The sequence below is a fragment of the Herpailurus yagouaroundi genome, unplaced genomic scaffold, assembly GCF_014898765.1.
Source record: "Herpailurus yagouaroundi ecotype Mexico unplaced genomic scaffold, PumYag 222, whole genome shotgun sequence".
In the NCBI taxonomy this organism is placed as follows: Eukaryota; Metazoa; Chordata; class Mammalia; order Carnivora; family Felidae; genus Herpailurus; species Herpailurus yagouaroundi.
The window spans coordinates 6,637,897-6,662,863 of NW_024412453.1; the positions used below are offsets into that span (position 1 = coordinate 6,637,897).

Below are 24,967 nucleotides of genomic sequence, written 5' to 3' on the forward strand. Positions count from 1 at the left end.
CAGTTTCTCTCCTCGTACGTTTTAACGGACGCTCCAGGAAATTACAATTAATGGAGGCCAAGCCTTGTTTTATTCCACTTTACCTTGCTTTCATTCAGCTTTGTTTCAAATAACGAAGCATTCCAGGAAATGCAATGAAAACAGTTTTTCATTCTCCACACTCGTTTGAAAATGGCCCATTTTCCTAAACTTCTGATCAGCCAAGCTTCATCTCAAGCGCTCTTGCGACTGTTTACAAATACGTACGGTGTGTGTATGAATACCTTTCCGGCTACGTACGGCTAACAGAGCTAACGTATGGCGTGTCGTACGCGTGTACGAGTATCTGTGTAAACCATCTCTGGAAGTGCTCTGACGCACCGCAAAACCTGATGCGCTGAAACAAGGAAGGGGAACCCAACGTTTTACACTCTCGCCAACATTCTGCAGCCTTACTTCAGTGAGTTCATTTCCTTGTTTTAAAAATGTAATTTGAGTTTCAAGCTCTTGTACAAATAAAATTTTTAAGCAACTAAATGGACACTCTCAGGCCAATTTCAGAATAGGAACTTCGTGACAGAATCGCTGATTTGGAGGGATCTGAAGAAAACAGGCAGCCGTCAAAACTCTCTGGGCCTGGTCTCTTATCACCTCTGCCTCCCACGTGAAACCCAAATGCAGGCTGGGTGGAGGCTCTGGGTCACGGAGGCCTGAGTGGGGCTCCAGAACCCAGGCCTGGGGGACAGGGACAGGCAGGCTGCGTACCTGTAGGCCGTTCGGTACCCGGTGACGGAGATCTTTAAGTTCTGTCCCTCCTGCACCTCGATCATTTGTGAGGACGGCTCAAACCGGAACTCCTTCATCATGGGTTTGAAGTAATACTGGCCAGGGCTCTGTGGAGAGACACCCACAGACTGAGCCTCTGCTGCCCCATCTACATATGGCTTCACACGGGGCAACTAAAGCCAGCAGGGACCGGAATTTGGCCACCAGAGCCCCAGGGCTTCCTATGCAGACAAAAATGGTGACTCTGCCTCTCGAGGAAATGGTTACATGAAGCAATTACAACTCTAATAGCAGCCGGCATCACGTGCCTTTAATTCAGCGAGGCAGAAATCAATTTGAATTTTATGAATGAAGAAACTGAGGCTCAGAGAGGTCAAGTAACTCCCCTGAGATGACACAGTACATAAGCAGCGGAGGGAAGATTCGTGGCTGGGTGTGCATCAGTGCACAGCACATGACCTTTCAGATACGCCTCGCTGCCTGCGTGCGACGTCCCTGGAGCAGTCCCTTTACACCCAGGCCTCACAGAATGGCCAGCTAACATGTACTTGCTGAGTCCCCACCACTCAGGGCCTCAGGTTACATCCAGAATGAAACGCTGCCATCCTCCCATCATGGGGAACATGCAGAACAAACACAAGCGAGCCACCAAATAAGACTCGGCATTGTAAACAACGTGATGTTGTGGTCAAACAAAGGGATGCCTAGGAGAGGAGCCACTGAGGCCACGGTAATTAATTACGCTGTCTTAGTGACAAGCCGGTGGCCAGAAAACAAGTGTGTGCGGAAGGGAACAAGAATCGGCAGCATTAAGTTCTAGTAAGAGCAATACCCTAGTTATATTTGGTTCCCTAAGAAACGTGCAGCACTCTGGGGCGCCTGGGTGGCGCAGTCGGTTAAGCGTCCGACTTCAGCCAGGTCACGATCTCGCCGTCCGTGAGTTCGAGCCCCGCGTCGGGCTCTGGGCTGATGGCTCGGAGCCTGGAGCCTGCTTCCGATTCTGTGTCTCCCTCTCTCTGCCCCTCCCCCGTTCATGCTCTGTCTCTCTCTGTCCCAAAAATAAATAAAAAATGTTGAAAAAAAAAAAATTAAAAAAAAATAAAAAAGAAACGTGCAGCACTCGATGCTGCTCTTCTGTTCTCAGGTTGTCAAGCGATACCTAAGTCATGCAAGCCATGTCCCTGCTCCCTTGTGGGAACACGGGCAGGTGGCACATTACGGGACACTTTACCAGGTTTGAGAACGTCAGAATGCCATTGTCCTGAGTCAAGAGGTTGGATCGAAAAACACCACCACTGAGGGACAAGAGGACCCCGGGGAGGGGCTGGTCATCTTCCGCCTTTATCTGGGGGCAAGAAAGAACAGCAGAGCAAGGGCAACTCCGTTAGCCACTGGAGGTAACATTTCAAAAGCCAAGAGGCAATTCTTCTGGGTTGTTTTTCTCTTACTGTTATCCATCGGTAGACAGAAGGTCTACTCTTCGTCCCCAGGGGTAACTAACGTTAATAGTTTGGTACGTCGCCTTGCAGAACGGCTTCTACGCCCACATAAACGTGCAAACATTACAGCTAGCGCTGACCGACTGGCAAGTTTACAGCAGGGAGGCTGGGCAGGTGGCCCAAGCTCTGCACCTGCTGCTTCTCTCAAGTACGGATCCCGGCCTCCCTCCCCTGCCGGGCCACATATCTACCGTACTGTGTCTTAATGCACATCATCCTAAAGCAGGGGGCGGCCGAGCTCTGCATGAAGACCAGCCACCTACTTCTGTGATAGGAAAGGAGATGATCGAAACTTCCTGGAACATGTGTTCCTTGTGCACTTGTTTGCCTCTGTTCCTGGGAGTAGAACTGTTGGATGTTGTGCACGGTGAATTCAGAAAGACACCCCCACATTGCACACCAAAGCGGCCATAGCCAGTTACAGTTCCATGAATTATCTATGCGTGGGAAAATACACGCAAAAAAATGGATACTGTCTGAATCACTGCAAATCTAAGCTACATCCCAGTGTTTCAATGGTAATTCCTTCAGTCACTTCTGAAGTTGGGCATTTCTTCTAGTTTATCAGCCACCACCAGTATTGCTTCTGTAAACTGCCTTTTCATATACTTTGTGGTTCTTATTTCTATCAAATTGTCTTTTTCTTATCAATTTTAGGAGTTCCTTATCATCTTGGGTATTTCTCATGATATAAAGATTTCTTCCTGGTTTGAATGTCTTTTAATTTGCTTTAAAAATGAATCCTGCGTCAGGGCACCTGGGTGGCTCAGTTGGTTAAGCATCTGACTTCAACTCAGGTCATGATCTCACCATTCCTGAGTTCGAGCCCCGCCTTAGGCTCAGAGCCTGGAGCCTGCTTCAGATTCTGTGTCTCCCTCTCTCTCCTCCCCTCCTCCACTAATGCTCTCTCTCTCAAAAATAAACAAACATTAAAAAAAAATTATCAAAAAAAATGCATCCTGTGCTACAGAATTTGAAATCTGTATGTGATGTAATCTGTCCTTCTTTTCCTTGAGCCTCCCTCTATATTGAAAATATTCACACTCAAGGACCTCTAGACTTACTCCAGGCACCACACACTTCTTCCCAGGAAGGATGGTTAAGAAGAGAGGGACATCAAATACTGCTACAGGAACATTCTGTCCTTTTCCACAGAACACAGTTAAGGATGAGAGTTTAAAGCACTTCCCAAAAGGTAGGCAAACAAGCTAAAGTCAACAGGTCTCCAAATTATGCTGAGTGAAAGAAGGCCTCCCCAAAGGAGTACATCCTATATGGTTCCATTTGTGTCAAACGCTAGAAAATGCAAACTAACCTGCAGTGACAGAAAGCAGACCAGATGAGCAGGGAGATCGGGAGGAAGGGGGTACCAAGGGGTATGAGCACACTGAGCAGGGTGCCTGACTGTCACTATACTCCCGGGTGCACCCGTGTATGTTGAAACTAGCAAATTATATGCTTTAAGTGCAGTTGATCATACGCCAATTATAACTCAATAAAACCACTTTTCGAAAACGTAAGGGTTACCTCAAAGCTTACGCCGGCCAAAGCATAAGCCTTAAAGTCTCCTATGGTTCCCTCGACCGCGGTCAAAACGTAGCCTTCCTTCTGCGAGGACACCGTGTACTCCAAGTCACTGTGCAGGGGCCCGACACTAAACAAAAGAAAGCAAGAGCACGCTGGAGATGGCTGCGCTTCACACCTGCAGGAGGCCTCGCCGGCCCCACGGACACCTGCTCCCAAGCATGTGCTTTGTCACGGGCTTACCTATAGGCACCTTTGTCATCAGTGAAGACTGTGATCAGGGGTGAGCTCGCCCCCTTTTCACTGATGACGATCTCGACTCCCTCCAACTCCGGGTGGATCTGGCCTTCCAGAAATAAGCCTGCTTTCCCGTGGATCTCAATCAGCTTCCCTGGGCAACTTTCTAAAGAGGGAACAAATAGAAGAACGGGACTTAGCTGCAGTGGGATGGGGGCATTTTGGAAGGGGGCTTCCCGTTAAAGAAGGGCTTGAAACTGAGATATATGAAGCTAGTTCCAAAGGAGGCTGTTCACTATATATATATCAGAAGCCTCAGTAATTGGGTGGCCCACACCTCCCTCCATTCCTGAAAGAGTTTGCTCAATGGCCAGGAACGTGAGCACACAAATCTAACAAGGCTGGGTTCTCATTACCCCTCTCTCCACCGTCACAAGGCCTTTCTGGTGGAGGAGAGGCTGTGCAGCTGGACCCGGCGGGGAAGACCACCCCAAACAAAACGCCCGCTGGGAAGCCGCACTATTCAATACGCTCTCCTGCCGAACACAAACTGCATAAATGCCCAGGATCCACTGAACCCATGACGCTAGAGAAAACTGTTGGAAGCCAAAAGACAAATACCCCACCAGCAGTCACTTTAAATTGTCCAGTCCCAAAAAGACCCTCTCTCGCTCCTACCAACAGATACACACACCATCAACAGTTCACACATATGATGCCTAAAGCTCTCATTTCAGCACCGGATGGTTTTGCTTTTCACCTACCTTTCAGTAACAAACTAAAAACATCAGGGAAAAAAGTAATCCTTCCTCAGAAAGATCACCCAACTTCTAATAACCACAACTTTCGGGATACCTGGGTGCTCAGTCGGTTGAGTGTCCGACTTTGGCTCAGGTCATGATCTCACGGTCCGTGAGTTCAAGCCCCGCATCGGGCTCTGTGCTGTCAGCACAGAGCCTGGATTCGGCTTCAGATTCTGTGTCTCCCTCTCTCTCTGCCCCTCCCCTGTTTGCATTCTGTCTCTCTCTCTCTATCAAAAATAAACACTAAATAAATAAATAAATAACCAGTTACTTTCACGGACTGAGACGATCCATTCCCTCAGCCACTCACCAAACGGTAACAGCTATGTGCCAGTGCCAAAGGGGATTATAAAGATGGTTTCACTGTAACAACCACACAAAATAAATTTTTAAAGGCAGGTAAAAGGAACGGTGAACTGCAGAGATGTGTCACTGGCTCACCGAGTTGACACTTACCTCCGCTGACAGTGGCTTCCATGGACGGGGGATAGAAGAGTAGCTCTTTAGAGGAAGGTGTGACGGTGATTTTCTCTCCAGACCTAAAACAATGAAAATACTTCCATGTGGTTGGTTTTCCCCTCGGTTAGGAAGGGTATGGGAAGAGAGGACGCCGTAGAGAGAGAGCTCACCGTGCCCAGTAAGAGAAGTCATAGGAGAAGGGGCCTTGCAACTCGTCGACCATCTCCTGCGCGGGGGGTTTGGTCCTTCCTTCCCCAGCATCGTCCTTGCTGTTCTTCTCCCTCTCCTGCCGGCGGCTCTCGATCTCAGCCAGCTGCTGCTCCCTCCGCAGCTCCTGCACGGACTTCAGGGGGCCCAGGACCAAGGCGGGTTCACTGTCTATGGAAGATCTGGAAGAAAGGAAGGAGCAGCCTAGAGCACATGGTCACTTACCCCCCACAGTCGGTGGGAACCGGACATTTCTAAAAGGAGTCACCCGTCAGTAAAAGCCTGACCGCCTTCTGATGCCACCCCAGCGGCACACTCTGCTCCTGTTCTGCATCAACGAATCGCTTTCCAAAAAATAAAAACTGAACTTCTTTGTGACAGTAGCAATATCTAATAGGTCCAGGGAACCAGTAACCAGGACAAATGACATTCCCTAACCACGTGGAATCCACATTCCAGGGCGGAGAGACAGACAATAAACAGAAAATGATGTCAGACTGAATACAAGGGAGTAAAATAAAGCACCGTGGAAGGAGACCGTGCTGGCGGCGTGGGGGCGCTGTTCTTTACCAGGCTCCCGGGGTGGGGAGTGTGTTGGGCAAGGAAACAGCAAGTAAAAAGCCCTTGGAGCCGCGGGGGCAGTTCCCCTGCCATGCCCAGGGGACAGCAAGGAGACTGAGGTGGCCTGGGCAGCGGACCCAGGGAAGAGTCAGATGCGTCAGAGGGTCCAGGGGGAGCAGGTGTCAGACCCTGGATTTCATTCTGGGTGGGATGGAGAGCCACTGGAGTTGTAAGCGGAGGAATGACAACGTCCCTACTTTAAAAGGCCTCTGGCTTCTGCACAGAGAACACAGTCAGGAAGCAAGAGCCCATACAGGAAAGCCAGGCAGGACGGCAGTGGCAAGGATCCAGGCAAGAGACAGTGGATGGGACCAGAGTACCGAGGCAGCGTGCTGAGAAGGGACAAGATGATGGGCATATTTCAACTGCAAAGCCAAGGATCTGCACGTGGACTGGCTGGGTACGGATGCAGGGGAAAGAAGAGTCGAGAACCATCGAGAAAGATGACAAAGGGTAGGTCTGTGGAGGGCGGCAACCAGGAGTCCGGTTTGGGAGCCAGGGAACACAAGATCCCCATGAGGGATCCAGGTGGTCCTGTCCAGCTGAAACATGCATCTTCTACAATCCCCAGCACAAGCAACCAAAACAAAACCCCCCTCCGAGGTTTCAAAGATATATTCAATAAAGGCTGAAAATAAGGTAATACATGGTCGCTACTGGTCCGACCAATAATTGCTACTTTCCAAGCAGGAGGAGGGTAAAAGGCACTCTTCCAGCACCAGGCAGCGCCGTGGGCCCACCAGGAACATGCCCAAGTCCTTTGCCTAGACCCCTGGCCGCCCTGGGGAACGGGACACCCCTTCAATCCACTCCCCTCGGCCAGGAGCCGAGGGCTGTCCCCGACACTCATCCCGCCTGACCCCACTGGTCGGCGATGCCACATGCTGTCAACTCCATCTCCTCAACAGCCCCCCCAGGCATCCACTGCTCCCCAGCCCCACTACCGTGCATCTGGCCGAACCTCCACTGACTCACGCCTACACCCCTGCGAGGGCCTCCGCCCCCTGCCTCATGCGGCTTCTTCTGTGTGTCCACTCAGCAGCCAGGGGGATCTTTGTGAAGCACAAACACCATCCCTCTACTTAACCACATCACAGTGTCTGTGTGACAATGCTGAGACCCTTAACTCGGGCTGGCCCTACGGGGCCTACCTCCCCCCCACACACACCCCAAGCATCCACGGGGTCCAATTCAAAGCCCCCATCATAGGTGCAACCTCACAGTCATGTGCGTGACGCCTGGACTACTGTCTGTGTCCCCTGTGAGACCGTGGCTGTGCCTGAACACTGAAGAACTCTCAACATTTGCGCAGAGGTGGATGAGCTGAAAAGGCGGAGGACAGAAAGACAGACAAACAGTTGAGGTCGCTTAAGGTAAGGAGGGGGAAAATTACTCAGATTTCCATTTTCTGGCACAAAGATGATCATGTTGCCAAAAACTCTTTCATTTCTCGAAGAAATTACAGTGTCGGGCATCTAACACCTCACCACACAGCAAAAATTCCTCTCAAAGAGGACATTCGCATGAACCTGACTCTCAGGGAGGGTCTGCCTTTCACGTACTTTCTCCCTCATGACCCTTCACTTATCAGGTGCTCTCTACTTTCCAAGACTTCAAGGAAAGGTCTCTAGGAAAATGGGCAATTTTTCCAAATTTGCTAAAACACGTGAAATACGATGAACAAGCCAGAGATTTTTTTTTCCTTTAGCAAAGACAGGAAGTGTAGAGAGGTCACACAAAAATTTAAGGCACTGAAACGAGCTGTCAGAAGACTCTCCCTCATCCACAGTTAATTCTTGAGTCATAAAAGGAAAGGATGAAGGCTGCCATGAATTTATGGGTATGTCATGTGAGCAGAAAGGCCATTCGTATACATACCTAGAGATAAGAAATCAAAAATAATTTTCAGAGTGTCTGTTAGAGAAGTCCCCAGCCCTCATCCACCCCCTCCTGCGCTCAGAACACCGCAGAGCACAAGTCTTACTTGATTGTCACGGTGACATCCATCATTTTGTCAGTGGTGATAGTTCCAAGGACATGGTGGCGGATGGCTGTCAACGTCAAGATACTGGGTGAAGACCTATAAACCAAAGTGGAAAGAAAACACTAGCAACATCACCTAGTTCTTCTCAAAGGGTCACAAGCAACGCCCTCCAGGGGCACAACCGTTCTGACCCTGAAATATACTACCGAAATCGCTCCTAGTTTGGGATGAGGGACCTCCCGAAATACCTATCAGTGTTTAAAGAATAAACTAATTTTCCAATCCAAAACTTTACGCTTCCGATTCTTGGTGAAACTCTCAAGCATTTGTGCAAAGGGAAAAATGGTAGACTGGAGTCCAAGCAACTCCCATCGGTGAGAACTGGAAGACTGAACCAAGATGATAATTAAGGCACTTGAAAACCATACCCTTCCATCCTGGGCTTACAGAATTCTTGGGAAGGACAGCTCATCTCCATCTCCTCAATAATTCATCCAAATGTCTTGAAATCCTTACATAGAAATTCTTTTTAATACCTAACTTTACCTCTTCCATTAAAAATACCAAAAAAAACAAAAAAAAATCCTTCTGTCTTCCAGAAAGAACTCAAGAAGAGACACACACTCACTTGACCCCAGAGAAGGCTCACAAACACCATGGGGCAGGGAAGACCCAGCTTACGTGTCATAGGTGTAGAACGCTTGCTCAAACCGGTGGCAGGAGCGGGGGGTCACCTTGTATACACCTGCAGCCGGGAAAGCAAAAGTCATTTTCAGAGGAGAGTGTCTGTGACACTGAGCGCTTCCAACATCTGAAATGCAAAGGCAGTGCCTCTCACTTGAATACGCAACACACAGCAGATGGGCAATGATGGGATCAGAAATGCCTTTTCTGCTGCCTGTGACAGCTTCTTTCCAGCGACCCGGTCCATTTAATGGCCCCTCACAAGCTCAGGATTTCATTTTCCATAATTGAACAACTCACAGTAGTTTAATCTGCACAAACCGAGCCAACAGGGCCGTGCAGAAGGAACAGGAAGTACATTTCCACTGCAGATGAGAACGAGAATTTTCCACTTAACAGATTCTACTAAAGATCCAAAAGATAACCACAGCCTGACCGCCCTCCTAGAAATATTCCTAAAACAGGGCACAGAGCAAAGCCCAAAAATTTACGAAACAATCGCAGAGAACACTTTAATGCCACGAGCCTGTATAGGGAAACACTCAGGTTAGGGGTATAAGTAGTTTGGCAGAGGAATACTGTCAGTTTCAGGAAGGAGCAAAGTCTAACAATTTATTCCCCCAAATGATCATTAACCAACCTTTTGGACATTCTTCCTACAAAGACATGAAATTAGTTCAAACTGCCTCTGCTGTTTTCATCACACTGAGGAACCCCCTGTGCAATAACTAGCAGGAAAAAATGCTTAGGTTTCTCCATTCGCTTTATTCTTTCATCCTACAAATATTGACAGAGCACCAGCACCTACTATAAGCCAGGTGTTGTGCTAAGTACGAGTAGACAGAGGAGAAGACTTTGTATTTCACCTTGGGAACCAAGAGAAGTCACTGAATTACCCACTAGGAAGAGGCAAAGTAAAGCCACAATGAGATGCCACTTTATACCCACCAGGATGGCTAAAATCAAAAAGGAAAGTAACGAATGGTGTGAACATGTGGGCAAACAGGAACCACCGTGCACTGCTGGCTAGAGTACCAACTGGCACATGGGGCCCCTTCAGGAAACAGTCCGGCAGCTTCTTAGACAAGGAAACATCAACTGACCATATAGTCCAGCAATTCCACCCCTGGGCCTCTAACCCAGAAGAGAGGAAAACAGATGTCCACATAAAGACTTGCACACAAATGTTCACAGCAACATGGTTCATGACAGCCACACACTGGTGAACGCACACACAAAGTGTGAACTATCCACACAATGGGATCCAGTAAGGGAAAGCTACAATCCACTAATACCTGCTCCGACATGAACTTCAAGACACGAGGACTCGAAACCAGGCTAAGTGAAAGGAGCCAGCCCAAATACCGGTATGGCAGGACCTCGCTTGTAAGTAATGTCCAAAAAAAGGCCAATCCACAGAGACAACACAGATGAGTGGCTGCCTGGAGCTGGGGGCAGAGATTAACTGTAAACATGCATGAAGGATGCTTCTTCCAAGATGAAAATGTTCTACGCTAGATTATGTGTATGGTCGCGTAATTCGGTACGTTTACTAAAAATCCTCGTACGTTGTAAACGGGTGAGGTTTAGGGTCTGCAAACTGTACCTCAGTACAGTTGCTAAAAAGGGACAGAAGCCACCGACGGATTTTAAGCAAGGTGTGAGATGGTCCAAATTTTATCTTAAAAAGATCACTTTTAAGGAGAGATCACTGCCCAATGGTGTAGTATTTTTCAAGGGGCAATGACCTAGTGGTCTCTACCTAACTCAAACCCAAGGAGACCAGGAACACTCTCTAGCTCCCAGCTCTAATTCTCTCGGTAAAAACAGCACTCCCTCCAGAGGAAAGAGACGGAAACACAGGGGTACACTAACCACAACCGAAATCAATAGCCTGATACACAAAGAACCACGGTAGGAAAAAAAAGCCCTTCACAATGATCTCGGGTGCCTTTCCATTTCTCTAACTCAGAGCCCATCAATCCTTCCAGACTCACCAGGCTTGGACAGGCAGAATCGGTTGACTCCTTTGGAGAGGTTATAAATCCCCACGTTCTCAGGTCCATTTCCATCCTGATAAAATTCCTAAGGGACCAAAGCCAATACAATGACTTACTAGGGGAGACGGAGACACCAAGATGATTAATAATATTTCTGTTTCTGAACCAGTCATCTGTTTTACCCATTAATCATTTGAGCGGTTGGGCACTACAGGAAAATTAAAAACCTTCAAAAACTTCCCACAAAAACATGCTCTTTTTCACTCAGTCAACTAATATTTATTGAGCACCTGCTATGTGACAGACCCAGGGCCGGGTCCTGGTGGCGGACGCGGCTCCTGCTCTCAAGGGGCTTACGTTCTAATACGGGAAGACAGAAAATCCATTGTGGTCAATAAAGAAATTAGATTGCGGCTAACAGTAATGGAGAGGTGGGGAAAATGACCAGGAAAGCAGGCTAAAGCATGATCACAGCAGGAGCTTTTCAGCTTGCTAGGCTCAGGGCAGGCCCTCTCCTTCAGCAGGTAACATTATGGCTACAGCCTGAATGATGAGAGGAAACCAACCATGTGCATTTCCAGGGAAGACGCAGTTGCAGGCGGAGGAAAACATGTGTGCAAAGACCCAGAGGAGGAAACCAGCCTGGTGCAGAAGCGGTGAAGGCTGGTGTGCCAATGCCCAGGGAGCAAGGTGGAGAGATAAGGAGGAGGTCTGGGCTAGGGAAGGGCCATCGTTAAGGAATGTGGATCTCATCCTAAGGGAAAGGGAAACCTGCTGGAGACTTTAAGGGAAGGAACAATTTCCTAAATGTGTACCACCGGCTCTCAACTGGGCATCAGCTGACCCATCTCCTGGACAGCTGCTTCTTGAGCATTTGTAGCAGTTAGAATAGTCCACAGGACCTGGAGACACCAGCGGCAATCCCTCCACGTGTCTAAAGTAAGCAATCGCTTCACTGTCGTTTGCCTCAGTTTCTCCACTGGAACCTGACAATGACATCTGCCACTGTCTGAAGCCACAAAAGTCTATAAAATTCATGAATGGACCTAGACAGTCCTACACACATGTTCTCCTTCCTGAAACCCAGGTGTTACACTGCCTATCAGGGAGCTACCTCAACAAGACAGTAAGATGTTAGCAGCTCTGTCCTTTGCACTGGAACATACTAGAGAAACTGACTCAGCTGTACTTATTATTAACACTGACAGTACTGGGGCGCCTGGGTGGCTCAGTCGGTTAAGCGTCCGACTTCGGCTCAGGTCATGACCTCGTGGTCCGTGAGTTCGAGCCCCACCTCGGGCTCTGTGCTGACAGCTCAGAGCCTGGAGCCTGCTTTGGATTCTGGGTTTCCCTCTCTCTCTATCCCTCCCCCGCTCACGCTCTGCCTTTCTCTCTCTCTCAAAAATAAATAAATATTAAAATAATCATAATAACAATAGTAGTGCACACCAAGGAAATCAAATACATAAGAGGTTTACTTAAACTTCATTACAACACTGAGAAGGGGACATTATGATCTGAGGGCTACAAAATCAATACACTTTACACGACATCAATGGCTTTTCCAAATCACTAATCAAAGTTAGAATTTAATGTGGGTCTAGGACAAGAAAATCTCCCAAATCAAGGCATCCTTCTGCTAAGGGACTTTAAACAAAGCTTCCTGACCAGGCTTTCCCGAATAAGGGGGAGAATCGAGGGGCAGAAAAGTAAATCTGACTTAACTATGGTTATAATATTCTTGGCATGCTGGTCCTTCCTGCTTTCCAAAGGACCCTCCAAATAAGAGAATCACCACAAGCCATTCATACCAGAGTGATTGCGTGAGAAAGGGAACATCTCAGCATATAGCCCGTCTGCCTAAACTCAATCGTGGACACATCGTCTTCCAGAACCTCCACCTCCAGACTCTTGTTCTTCCAGCACCAATCTTCATGCATGATGCTCACTGGAAAAGCCACAACACAGACACACGTGGGCACAGAGCATATCACCTCCCTCAACAAAAACTGTAATGACTTAATTTTTTTAAATGTGTACGTGCAGACACACACACACACACACACACACACACACACACACACACACACAGCTAGTCGTGCTCAGAACTGAGTACTAAAGAGAAAATGAAACCAACGGTCATTAACGTCAACAAGAAAGAAACTGACAGTAATTCAAGATCACACTTACAAGTAAAAATATTTAGGGATCAACAAACTTTTTCTATAAAGGGCCAGAAAGTATTTCCCACTTTGCAGGTCAGGCAGTCAAATATTCAACTCTGCCTTCATAGCATATGAGCAGCTATAGATGATACGTAAGCAAATGGGTGCGGCTGTGTTTGAATAAAACTTTATAAAAATAGGCAAGTGGTCCCCATTGCCATAGTCTGCCAAAACTTGATATAACAGAAAACAATTTCCCAGAAAAAAAGATTACTTTGTAAGTTATTCATTGCCACCAGCTCCAAGTTGAGCTTTGAAGAAGCAGAAATATAGGCAATGGGAGTTTTCAAAATGCAGGGAAAAGGGAACCAATGTTGGCCAGGCACTGAACAAACTATATTTCATTTTGTTTGGCACTCTACAGAAAGGCTGTATGACTCCTATTTTAGCAGAGGAAACAGAGTCTCAGGGAGATCAAGTAACCTGCCATGGTCACACAGCTGCTAACTAGTAGAATACATCACTGGAAATATTTCATGCGCTCTGTTCTGGCATTTAGAGTGAAAACGGCATGAATGAGGGCCCCCTTCCAAAACGGAAGAAGTGTGTGGGTTGTCCTGACAAGGTGGTAGTTATGCATGGAAGGAACATCAATTCTTACACAATCATCCATTGCTAAACAACGCACGTTCAAGGTCAAGGGGCAAAGAAAAGTTAAACAAGTAAAGGTATATAGCTGGGATGCAATTTGAGAGCTGGGTTTTAGAAATTTTAGAAAGACAGGAAGTACGTGAAGGCCACAAGCCAGTGCCTATGGTTCTTACTTTTGTATTTTCCCGGAAGCACGTTGTCAAAGGTAAAAGTCATTGAGTTGACCTTGCCGGACAGCTGGAGGCTCCGCTTCTCGCCCTGGCGGCTCAGGGACTGCAGTGTCACCAGCAGGTCACCACAGGTGTCTGCAGAGAAAAGACAGGAAGGCTTCACTTGGCTGCCCTCACCAACGCCAGCACAGGTTTGAACCCTCCACCTCTGTGTGCCGCTGGCCACCATTTACCTCCTGAAGGGCAAGGCCAGCAGGGCTCCTTCAAAGCCAGGATGGGTCTACTTGATTCCAGGACATCTCCCCCTCCCCCTTGCAGGTCATTAGTACCACATAAAGAAGCCACCGAGGTTGAAAGAGACCCATCACTTGCTGAGTACCCCCATGCAAGGCAAAGAAGACCAGGAGAGGGAAGAGTGTCACAGGGCACCTACTAAAGCAGACACGAAGTGAAAGAGGGGAAGCGATATTTATGGAGCACCAGAAGAAGACAGAAAACCAGCAAGAAAGATCTGGGGTGCCTGGGTGGCTCAGGCGGTTAAGCGTCCGACTTCTGCTCAGGTCGTGATCTTATGGTTCATGGGTTCGAGCCCCATGTCGGGCTCTGTACTGACAGCTCAGAGCCTGGAGCCTGCTTCCGATTCTGTGTGTGTGTGTCTCTCTCTCTCTCTCTCTCTCTCTGCCCCTCCCCTGCTCACATTCTGTCTCTGTCTCTCTCTCTCTCTCTCTCTCTCTCTCTCTCTCTCTCCCTCTCTCAAAAGGAACAAAGATCAAGGAACTTTACTGAATGGCACAGAACTGGGCCCTTTATCATCATAACATCACCTGTGACAGCAAAGATTGGCATGACTCTTACTGTGTTCCAGAAACTCGCACAGGCTCTCCATGAGCTAGCTCATTTGAGCCTCACAACAACCCTCTGAGGCAGGTACGGTTATTATCTCCCTATAACGGAGGAGAGACTCAAAGCACAGAGAGGTTAAGTAACTTGCTGCAGGTCACATAGTGAGGGTTCAAGCCCACAAGCCTGGTTTCAGAGTCCACGTTCTTAACATCTGTGCCACACAGCCTGACATGACCACATTTAAAACCCTCTGAGAGCCGTTAATGTTTCCATGCTACAGAAGAAAAACAGGCTGGTCTAGTAAGTGCTTACTGTCTCACAGCTGGTAAGTGACAGAGCTGGGCAAGAAACCCCGTGTTCTTTTAGGAGCCAAAGCAGAAATGCTCCAAGAGAAATGTTTCTGGTGACGCCGTGTGGCACTTAGAAAGAATCGAACACAATATGGATCCACCTTTTACGCTCTCCAACAAGGAACAGTTCACCAAAATCCCACTTCTAACTGCCTACTCCTTTGAAGCTCTCTGTTCTTGCTTTCAAATGACATCTTACCCAAACAAGAGACTTTCCCAGAAACCGATGCCAAGAACTGTACAAAGGCCACGTCCATCACGGGCCTATTGGTCACAGTAAGAGGAAACGTCTGGGGTTTCAAGGTCAGCCCCGCTCTGGTCTCCACCTCAGGGACCATCACCTGTGGGAACACACAGGACAACGTCAGTGTCTGCATCAAGGCTGCGGCTCCCCCGGCCTGCAGGGCACCAGAACATTCACCTGGGCCCAAGGCTAAGTACTTTGAAGGACAAAGGTCCACTTCTAGGCCGAGTTTTATAATCACAACAAATCCTCAAACAGGCCATGGAAAGAACACACATTTCTTTTCTTTTTTTAATGTTTTTTTTTTTTTTTTTACATTTATTTATTTTCTGAGAGACAGAGAGACAGAGCACAAGTTGGGGAGGGGCAGAGAGAGAAGGAGAAACAGAATCTGAAGCAGGCTCCAGGCTCTGAGCGGTCAGCACAGAGCCCAACACAGGGCTCGAACTCACAAATGGTGAGATCATGACCTGAGCTGAAGTCGGATGCTTAACCAACTGAGCCACCCAGGCGCCCCAAGAACACACATTTCTAATCAGATACAAAAGAACTAGCCTTCAGCCGTTCCATGGTAAGCACAAAGGTGTATCTGGAGGGCTCCAAAGAGGCACACAGCTGTCACCAGTACCCGGGGGGGGGTGGGGGGAACTGCACTAAAGCCCAGAACCTTCTGGCTTGAGGTCACTCATGACATAAGCTATGAACTTGTCAATGCTATGTGGATGAGCTCCTGGCAGAGTGAGGCCTTTTCTTCTGGACGCCTGAGCTAAGAAGAAGGACTGGGCAAGAGTCCATCCCTAGTGAAGTCTACCTCCCCAAGTTGCCCTTCCTTGGCAAGTCCCTTAGGCTTCGAAAGGGCTTCCAAAGGCCTGTCAATGTGGCCAACTTCACAAGAGCTGGCTGACTGGCAAAGGGGCTAAGTACTGACACCACACTGTTCAGCGGAAGCAGGGAAACCACTCTCCTCCCACCCCATCTCCTCAGGGAGGGGAGTCTGCCTGCTCTGGGGGAGAGCACAGTCTCAGAGGGACCCTTTCCAGCCCTCTCCCTCACCCCACCTGCCCTTCTTCAGGGCAGAAGAGCAGCAGCTGACTGGACAGACGAGAGCCCGAGCTGCCCGGGGACACGAGAGCCCGAGCTGCCCGGGGACTCAGCCTTCCCCGTGAGCAGGGCGGTGGCACTGAAAGGCACGGTGTGCTGACCTCTGGCTCTGTCCACCTCTTGCCTACCGTCCTGTGCTGAGGCCTTCACCCCCCTCGGTGAGGCCACAGGCCAGGGTGTCCCCAGCTTCTGTGCCTGCCTCGATGGAGAAATCAGATGGTGTTCAGGGTGAGGTGGAAAAACACAAGCTCCATGTTGGCCTCGGGGGCCAGAAGCCATGCACTGTGGACCTGCCATCAGTAAAGGGTTAATGTTGATCTCCTTTGGGACTTATGGCTAGTCTATAGCAGCCAGAAGCCTAGGAAGGTGCAGGTGTGATCGGCAGCCTGAAAGTAACTCCTGACAAACATCGGGACTGGAAAAAAGAGACGCCTGAGTATCATTTTCATACTGGGTGCCCATCGGGCTCTACTGTGACATGCAGGAACGTAAAGACTTCAAATAAGAAACTGGGGACAGAAACGCTCCTTCTGTAACTCTATTCCGGCTAATGATAATCCTTCTAAAAATCACTGAATACCTTAAATACCTTAAGTAGAACATCAAATATCTCAAACAAAACAAAACTCATCATACCTGGACTTTGTAGGTCCCTGGCTTTGCTTTAAAACAAAATGATCCACGAGCATCCGTCTCCACGGTGACCAAAGACTTGTCCTTGTCTTGAGACGACAGGACAGCTTTGTATTTGCTCATCTGCTTGACAGTGTCAGGGAGGCGAGTGATTGAAATCTGGCCACAGACACTGAACCTGTAACAAGGGGACCACCCATTCCGGCATGAGAATTCAGTTGTGACAGGAGAGGCACTTACCAACCCCAACTGTGTATCCCTCTTCCTGCCCCGGTCCCCAGGACTAGTTTAACCTTAAGAAAGAGACAGAAAAGCAGCCTAAATGACTGTGGTCTCAAAAAACAACCTTTGGCGGGAAGACTGAACCCCTCTCTGTGTACGGGAAAAGGCACAGTGGGAGCCCAGGATGGGGCAATCCCCCACCGAGGAGGCCATTTTCAGAAAATCTGCGGATGATAAAAACGTTTCGGGTAAAGCGGATCATCGATGGCGGAACAGCCTTGGACTCAGGACGTGGGCTGGGCTTACACGCTAGAGCTGTGAGGAGCCTGACGCTGTGGCATTGCCCGGGCCACGAAACGGGGCGGCGTCATCAAAGACGCCTTCCTCGCCTGTCATTCCATACAGTTCAGGATAAAAGCAACTGGGGAGATGTGAACAGAAAAGGTAATTAAGTTAAAAAAAATTACGAGGCCAAAATAGAACTCCAGTAGCCACCAAAGCGACTTCTAACTGAAAGGCCCTATTCAGGTAATGACTCACACTGGAGGCTCTAAGTGAGCAGCGTGTTAAGTGCTGCGAAGTATCCCCGGAGAAGCGCGTGAAAGGCGCGGCCCTTCGCTGCCGAAGACCAACCAAGACCATCATCCTGCACAGTGACGGTCTTCGTTTCTCAGTCAGTTGATGTGTTAAAGTGTAATAAAGCACAGGGCTGGAGGCTCCAGTTGTATCTTCGGCTGACTAAAAGTTGTATTTTCTAATCTTAATGGATCACTTTAAGTAAAAGTCAGTTGCTACTTTTGACAGAAAGAGAGTAAGTTGGATTCGATGCTGGATAATTACGGAGTACACACGACGTCGGAATGCCCACCCGCTGCAAATAAAAAATGGCAGAAAACAGCATAGCGGGAAGCTGTGTGTGGGGTCTAAGAACGGTGACAAGCCAGTCGTGTCTGCAGAGTGAAGTGACCAGCCTGCCACATGAGCTCGCAATCTAGAGCAGGGGCCCACGTGCCAAATCCAGTCAGCTGCCTGTTTCTGGATGGACGGTGGGCTAAGAAGGGTGTTCACACTTTTACTTCCCTACTTCTGAAGGGTTAAAAGAGAGGCGGAAAAAATCAAAAGAATAGTTTGACCCACAAAAATCATACGAACCTCCAATTTCAGTGTGCTAAATAAAGATTAACTGGAACACAGCCACGCCAAGTCATTCATGAATTGGCCATGGTGGGTTTCGTCACAGAGGCCGGATGGCCCGTGAAGCCCACCATATTTATTCTCTGGCCCTTTATACAGGAAGTGTGCAGGCCTCTGACCTAGAGTTAAAGGCACACATTTTGGTTCTAACTCTCCCCAACTGGGCACTTTGAGAGTAAAAGGACAGGAAGGGGATATGGGTGAGCTATTTTCTTCCTTTTATTAGTGTTTATTTATTATGACAGAGAGAGCGCGCATGCAAGCAAGAGCACGAGCAGGGGGAGGGGCAGAGAGAGGACAGACAGAATGCCAAGCAGGCTCCACACTGCCAGCAAGGAGCCCAACAAGGGGGCTCGATCCCATGAACTGCGAGATCGTGACCCGAGCTGAAACCAAAGAGGTGGATGCCTACCTACTGGGCCACCCAGGCGCCCGAATTGGTGAGTTGTTCTTTCACGATGTCTTAATTTATATACGTGTCATGGGTAACGTCACTTTTTTGTTCTAAATTGAACCTCTTTGTCTCTCAAAGTTTTAAATATTTTACCCATCCCACCTGTTTTAGCTCATAGTCTCAAAGATAACTATCCAGTTACCCCAAACCTCAAATGCACATTGGCTTTAGTTTAAAAAAAATAAACTAAAAAAAAAAACAAAAAAAACTAAATAGGACAGTGTTGTGTTACACTGAAGCCCTCAAAAATTGATTTGTGTCAACAAATTCATGAGGTGAATACGTTTATTCAGAAACTGATGATTTTGATGCATTACAAGATAATTATATTCTCATAGTCACTTGGACAGAAGCCAAGGCGTTTCCTTCTCAAATAAATTGGGAATTGTTTTTTAAATAAGATACATGAATGAATTAAAGGGCAAATGTGTTATTTTAGCCCAAAAGGAAAATGAGTTTTTCGAAAGATGCTTGACAAATGTCGTTTTTCTCTCTTTCGACCCAAATACTCCACTTTAAAGAAAAAAATAAATACAAGTATCATCCCTCATCTCCGTGAACGGCACCTCCTCCATCTACACAGTTGCTCAAAAAAGAAATCTGGGACCCCGACAGCACCAGTCTGCCAACCCCCTCCCCACATTATCTGTCAAAGGCATCTACTTCCTGTCCTCCCCTGCCGGTACCCTGGACCTGCCACCACCCTATCCCCTCCAGACAACTGTCACCGTTTCCTGTCGAGTCCCTCCATGGATACTCTGGGTTCCCTGCCATCCCTCTTCCACAGAGCGGCCAGAGCAGGACAAAAAACATCTATTCTAAATGCCCTGATCCATACTGCTTCCTTGCCAAAAACGCTTCAACAGCTTCCCATCACGGGTGGGGAGAAGAGCCCACCTCCACAGCCTACTACAGGCTCTCTAACCTTGCCAGCTGCCTCCAGCCACGCTGGCCACCTTCCAGAAGGCTCCTCTCCCACCCCTCTGGGCCTTGGAACACACCATTCCTGCTGTCTGGGAAGCCTCACTTAGCTAACTGTTAGTCCCCCCGGGTCTCAGTGACCCAGTGAGGGATCTCTCTGGGCCCCGGCCCCCTTCCCTGCACACCTACTGGAACTTACTACCACAAGTTACTCAGCTCGAGCCTGTCTCCCCAGGAAGACGAAAGCCCCATCTCCGTCTTGCTAGTTTGGTTCACTGTTACACACCCAGCCTTTATCACAGGGTCTCACCCCGAGTAGTTGCCCAAAAATGTTTATGAAAGAAAAGGAGGAAGGGCGTGAATCCAAAATGATTTTCTGAGCTCTAGCGCAATAGGGACAGAAGTACTGGGTTCCACTGGCGATGTACTTTCTTGTCTCCCAGTTGCCACAGAACCTCTGACTTTGACCCCTACCTGTCTACAGAAAATATCACCGTGGCCTCCTCAGTGACCAAGCCAATGCACTGTGCTTTCAGGGCTCAGCTCTGGGGCCTCCCTGACCATCAGGTACCACCGCATACTTAAACCCCGTTGCCTGGATCTTCCCGAGGCCGCCCCTCAAACGCCAGCGTTCCATTTTTGGTCTACTGTTACCTGCTCTTACACACCTAAGTTGCTGGTGGCCGCCTGGCCCCGTCTCCCCGAATTACCATCTATCCGGGCGCCTAGTGAAGAGCTCCACCTAGTGGTCCTACAGATCTAGAGGCCACGACTGAACCCTTGTCACCTGAGGGGTTCCTCTGCCCTGCCCACAGCCATCCTGCTTCTCAAACCGTGAACCCCTAAATACTTTTCCAACCTGTCCCTGATTTCCCTGTAAGGTGAGGCCTCAGCAAGTCTGTTTTCACGCCACCTGTGCCCCAGTCTTGTCCCCTTCACAGCCACCCTCCACCATGGCCGCCGGAGTGCCTCAGTGAATATGAAAACCTAACCCGTGTCACCCTCCATGCTCAAAATCGATCACTGGCCACCAGACCCCTGGTAGAGAAAACCCTGTTCTTCCAGTGGGAGTGTGAAGACGTCCTCTGAGATCTGCCCCTCCGGCCTCGTCACTCTCCTCGTCCTGCCCAGACACACCAAGCCTTTGCTCGCGTTGCCTCTCCCCTAGGAGACCCTGCCCCGCTCCGTTCAAGCCACGGTTCAGTGAGCACTGCTGCTGTCTCAGACACAGATGGTGGCAGCCCAGGCTAGACATTCCACGCAGGGGAGACAAGGACCCGATGTCTGACTCCAGGGTTCTCTGTACTACAGTGCATCACTACAGGATAGAACTGCACAAATTCAACCACCGGATGTCCCCTCATGTGCTCACGGTAGGTACAACAAAGGAGGAAGAACTCTGACAGCGACCGGAAGCATCTTATGACAAACTTTTCCCAAGCAACTGTACTATCTTCCAAAGTCCTCAAGAGTTAAGCCATGGAAGGTCTTGGAGATGTGGAGTCAGACATGAGAGATCTTCTTCTAACTTAGACCCATTTTAACTTCGAAGCAAAACAATTTTCCGTAAGTATCTACATAGAAGTACCTTTAGTTTATAAAACTTAGCACTAACCTTTTTGGATTTTTTTTTTTTTTCATTTTATTTTAGAGACAGCAAAGAGTGGGGGAGTGGGGCAGAGACAGAGAATCCCAAGCAGGCTCCAGGCTCAGCACGAAACCCCATGCGGGGCTCGATCCCATGACCCCAGGATCATGACCTGAGCCAACATCAAGAGTCAGACACTCAACTGGCTGAGCCCCCCAGGCGGCCCAGCACTAATCTAAGAATGCCAGCCTGGATTTCGCACAGGTGTCTAAAACCCGATGTGGATCCTTGGCAGAAACACACAGTCAGATTAAAGGTAATTGTGTTCTCCCGTGGCTGCGAACATCCACGCTGGTACTCCCAAAAACAAACACAATGACCTTACCCTGTTGCAATGATGTCAGCCAGCTGAGGTGTGTTAGGCGCAATTTTGATGGTGACAGTTTCAAAGTAGAGGTGCTCTTTCTGAGCGTGGATGGTGTATGTCCCAGTCGTGATGTTCTCCAGGCGGAATGAGCCATCGGCTTTTGTTTTGACTATAAAACAAGAACATGCAAAAGAAGATGAGCCAAAAACAACCGTATGTCCGCTCCGTCTACACGAGAATGCTTGAGACAAAAAGCTGGCATGTTTTCACAGTCTTTAAGATGGTTTCCTTTCCATCTCTCTCTGTGACCAAAAACCAGCCCTGGCAAACAGTCCCGGGGGCCAACGCATCTGCTGACCTTTGATCTGGTTATTCAGAGTGACCACTGCCTCCGGAACACCTTCTCCTTCGGGTCCATTCAAGACCCTCCCGGTGACTGAGAATCCCATGACGTGGAACACGGGCTGGAAGATGAAGAACAAGGTCTGCTGGTGCCTGAGCGCAAGAGCCTCCCTGGTTCACTCACGCCACCAGTCAGCGATGCCACTGCTCAGCCCAGCCGCCCATGTGGGAGCCCCGTGTGCCAGCCAGGCCCCTCCCGGCCCCCCAACTCACGCTGCTCCCACACCGCTGCGCTTTCCCCGGGGTCTACCTGCTTTCTTACACTCCCAACACGTTGATGTCTGTCAAATAACTGGATGACAGAGATCTAGAAGTTTACTCCTTCAGTTAAAGCTCACGGAGTCAAACTTGAGAGAGCCCCCCACCCTTGCTCCCAGCTGCCTCCTCCCCTCCAAATGCCCCCTGTTCCGCTGAACCGCACCACCCTCCAGTCTCCCAACCTCAAGCCCCAGCGTACCTGAGACCCCTCCCCACACTCCGACACCTATCTGTTCTCTGCATCCCACCCCCGCCAGTCTCTTCCCACCACAACCCGGATTCATGGCCTTGTTGCCTCCACCTGGGCCACCTTCCTCATTTGCCATACCCCATGCTTGGTTTACATGTGTCTGTGCCCCCGCTCGTGACTGCCATGGCTTTGCTCTCCCTGGAGTCGCTCTGTTCCAGCCCCCCTGATCTCTGGGGCCTCAAGCTGACCACATTTGGGCACGGCAGGCACGCCTCACGTGGGCCTGTTACACCAGCTGCTCTCTCGGCCTGGATCACTCTTTCCCACATGTGGAGATCGGGGCGGAGGCCTCTCCTTCTCACCACTCAGGTTTGGGCTCAAACCATTAGCACCTCTGTCCAAGAGGCCTTACCTGACTGTCCATCCCATCTCAGGGGCCCTGCCTCCTGCCAGGGCCGGTCACCATCTATCACGCTAAACTGTTTTATTAGCTTCGTCAGATTTTTCCCACTATCTGAAGTGACCTTGTTTGATTTCTTATTGTTTGTCCACCTCTTATTGAATGCAAGCTCCATGAACATAGGGACCTTTTCTTAGCTGGTATACAGTAGGCACTCAATAAATCGCTCCTGAATGAATGAAGGCACGCATGCATGCATACATACAAGAGCATCTGAGAGAATTTCAAATAAAATGGCTTTTTTAAAATTCAGGAAGCCCCTCTTGATCCTTCCAACAAGATGTGGTTTATCCACATACTGATCCCTATATTCACCCAACAGCTACTTGTATGAGACACCTACTATGTGCCAGGCACTAAATCACAGTAGGAATAAAGAATGACGCTCTGATGGCTCCTGACCTCATGCAGCTCACAGGCCGCACCCTGAAATTTTCTTCATGTGTTCAAAAACTTGCATTTGGTTGAGATCTGGGAATGTCCTTCCCCGCTCACCTGCCCCATCCTTCTCTGCCAGCCCCCTGAAGCAAAAGCAAGGACATCTCCTCACCCCCTGCCTACTCCAGCGTGCACAAAACAGTCAAGTGCTTTACAGAATCTTAAAAAGCAGTCAGAACCCCACTGAGCATGTGACCTAAAAGCTAGCTCCTACCAATTTAAGCTACTTTAACATAGTACTTTCAAATGTAACATTAAAAGAAAGTGATTAAAATCTAATTTTTTCAATAACTGTAACACTGGGAGGTCCGTTTTTGGAGACTACTATTTTCTTTGGGGATCTGCTCTATCTAGCAAATTTTCTACAGTAACCATTATCTACTTCTGTAATTAAAGATAAAATGTGATGGAAAACACATTTACCACCTATTTTAGGATCTAGGGAGTTTGTCACCTCTCACTCACCCCCTCCCTGCAGCCCACACTCTCAGCTCCCACCTGGTTCATGGCCACAGCCTCCTAACTAACCCCGCCCTCACTTCCACCTTGCCCCTTGCAACCTCTCCTCAACATGACAGCCTGAGGAATCACACCTCCCCTCTGCTCAGAACCTCAGTGGCCCACCAGGTCCTGTGCTATCTGCCCCGTCGTCTCTCCCTTCCCCACGCCCTCTATCCCAGCCACCCCGGCCTCCTTGGGGTTCCTCAAACCCTCTAGGCACACTTCGGCCTGAGGACCTTTGCACCTGCCACTCCCTCCGTCTCAAACACTTCCCACCCTGCCTCTTTCCCCTCAGGTTGTTGCTCAAACACCACCCTCACGGTGAGGACTTCCAAGGGCACCCTGGAAGACCCCAACCCGTCTCAGTGTGTCACCTCCTTCCTTCATTCTTCTACACAACACTTATCACCTTCTGATACACTAGTGAATTTACCTATCGGAGCCACTGACGTCTGAAAGAACAGAATTTTGTGTCTCGTTAGGTCCCCACTGTACCCCCACCCCTGTGACAGTACCTGAATCGTCTGGCACTGGCACGCACTAAATACATCTCATGGCACAAAGTAGCTATAACTCAGGCTCCAATTTTCTCAGATGAGGAAATTACTGAGAGTGGATCCCAGGCTGAACTGGAACAGAGCACAAGATTCTGTTTTTCCCAGCAGCCTAGCCCTTACAGATACAATACTGGCTGTTTATTCTTAAACACGTTTGCAACGCCTGTGCCCAGGGTGGGCAACTTGGACACCTGTCCCTCCAGACGGCAGGCAGGTCTTACCTCAATTTTCAGGCTGTCATGTTCCACTGTAAAGTCACGTCTAGAAGGAGCAACATCAAAGGTGATCCTCTCTCCTCTATAGAAGGGGATCTAGAAGGAAGGGTCTGTTCATTACCAAGGGCCAACAACAAGATTCAACCATCAATATTAATAACTGACCCAACAGGCCACAAATGACAGGGGGTTTGAGGCGAGCTGAGAGACAAAATATTAATCCTGTTGCCAATCTTAAAAGAGGAAGGCCCCAACTTTTT

At 48.9% G+C, this 24,967-nt stretch overlaps 1 protein-coding gene across 2 annotated transcripts in view; it reads right to left on the reverse strand.

Annotated features, from left to right (window-relative positions):
- LOC121019469 (nodal modulator 1) overlaps positions 1-24,967 on the reverse strand; it is a 56,067-nt gene that overhangs the window by 17,043 nt on the left and 14,057 nt on the right. For both annotated transcript variants that reach the window (XM_040458951.1, XM_040458950.1), the window contains exons 9-24: positions 24,714-24,803; positions 22,045-22,150; positions 21,705-21,855; positions 16,944-17,118; positions 15,162-15,303; positions 13,773-13,904; positions 12,595-12,731; positions 10,781-10,868; positions 8,781-8,844; positions 8,100-8,195; positions 5,458-5,676; positions 5,285-5,367; positions 4,032-4,191; positions 3,792-3,918; positions 1,997-2,110; positions 745-872 (exon numbers count right to left, since the gene is read on the reverse strand). In XM_040458951.1, the coding sequence (XP_040314885.1) occupies positions 745-872; positions 1,997-2,110; positions 3,792-3,918; positions 4,032-4,191; positions 5,285-5,367; positions 5,458-5,676; positions 8,100-8,195; positions 8,781-8,844; positions 10,781-10,868; positions 12,595-12,731; positions 13,773-13,904; positions 15,162-15,303; positions 16,944-17,118; positions 21,705-21,855; positions 22,045-22,150; positions 24,714-24,803 (2,012 nt within the window). The remainder of the gene's footprint in view (positions 1-744; positions 873-1,996; positions 2,111-3,791; positions 3,919-4,031; positions 4,192-5,284; positions 5,368-5,457; positions 5,677-8,099; positions 8,196-8,780; positions 8,845-10,780; positions 10,869-12,594; positions 12,732-13,772; positions 13,905-15,161; positions 15,304-16,943; positions 17,119-21,704; positions 21,856-22,044; positions 22,151-24,713; positions 24,804-24,967) is intronic.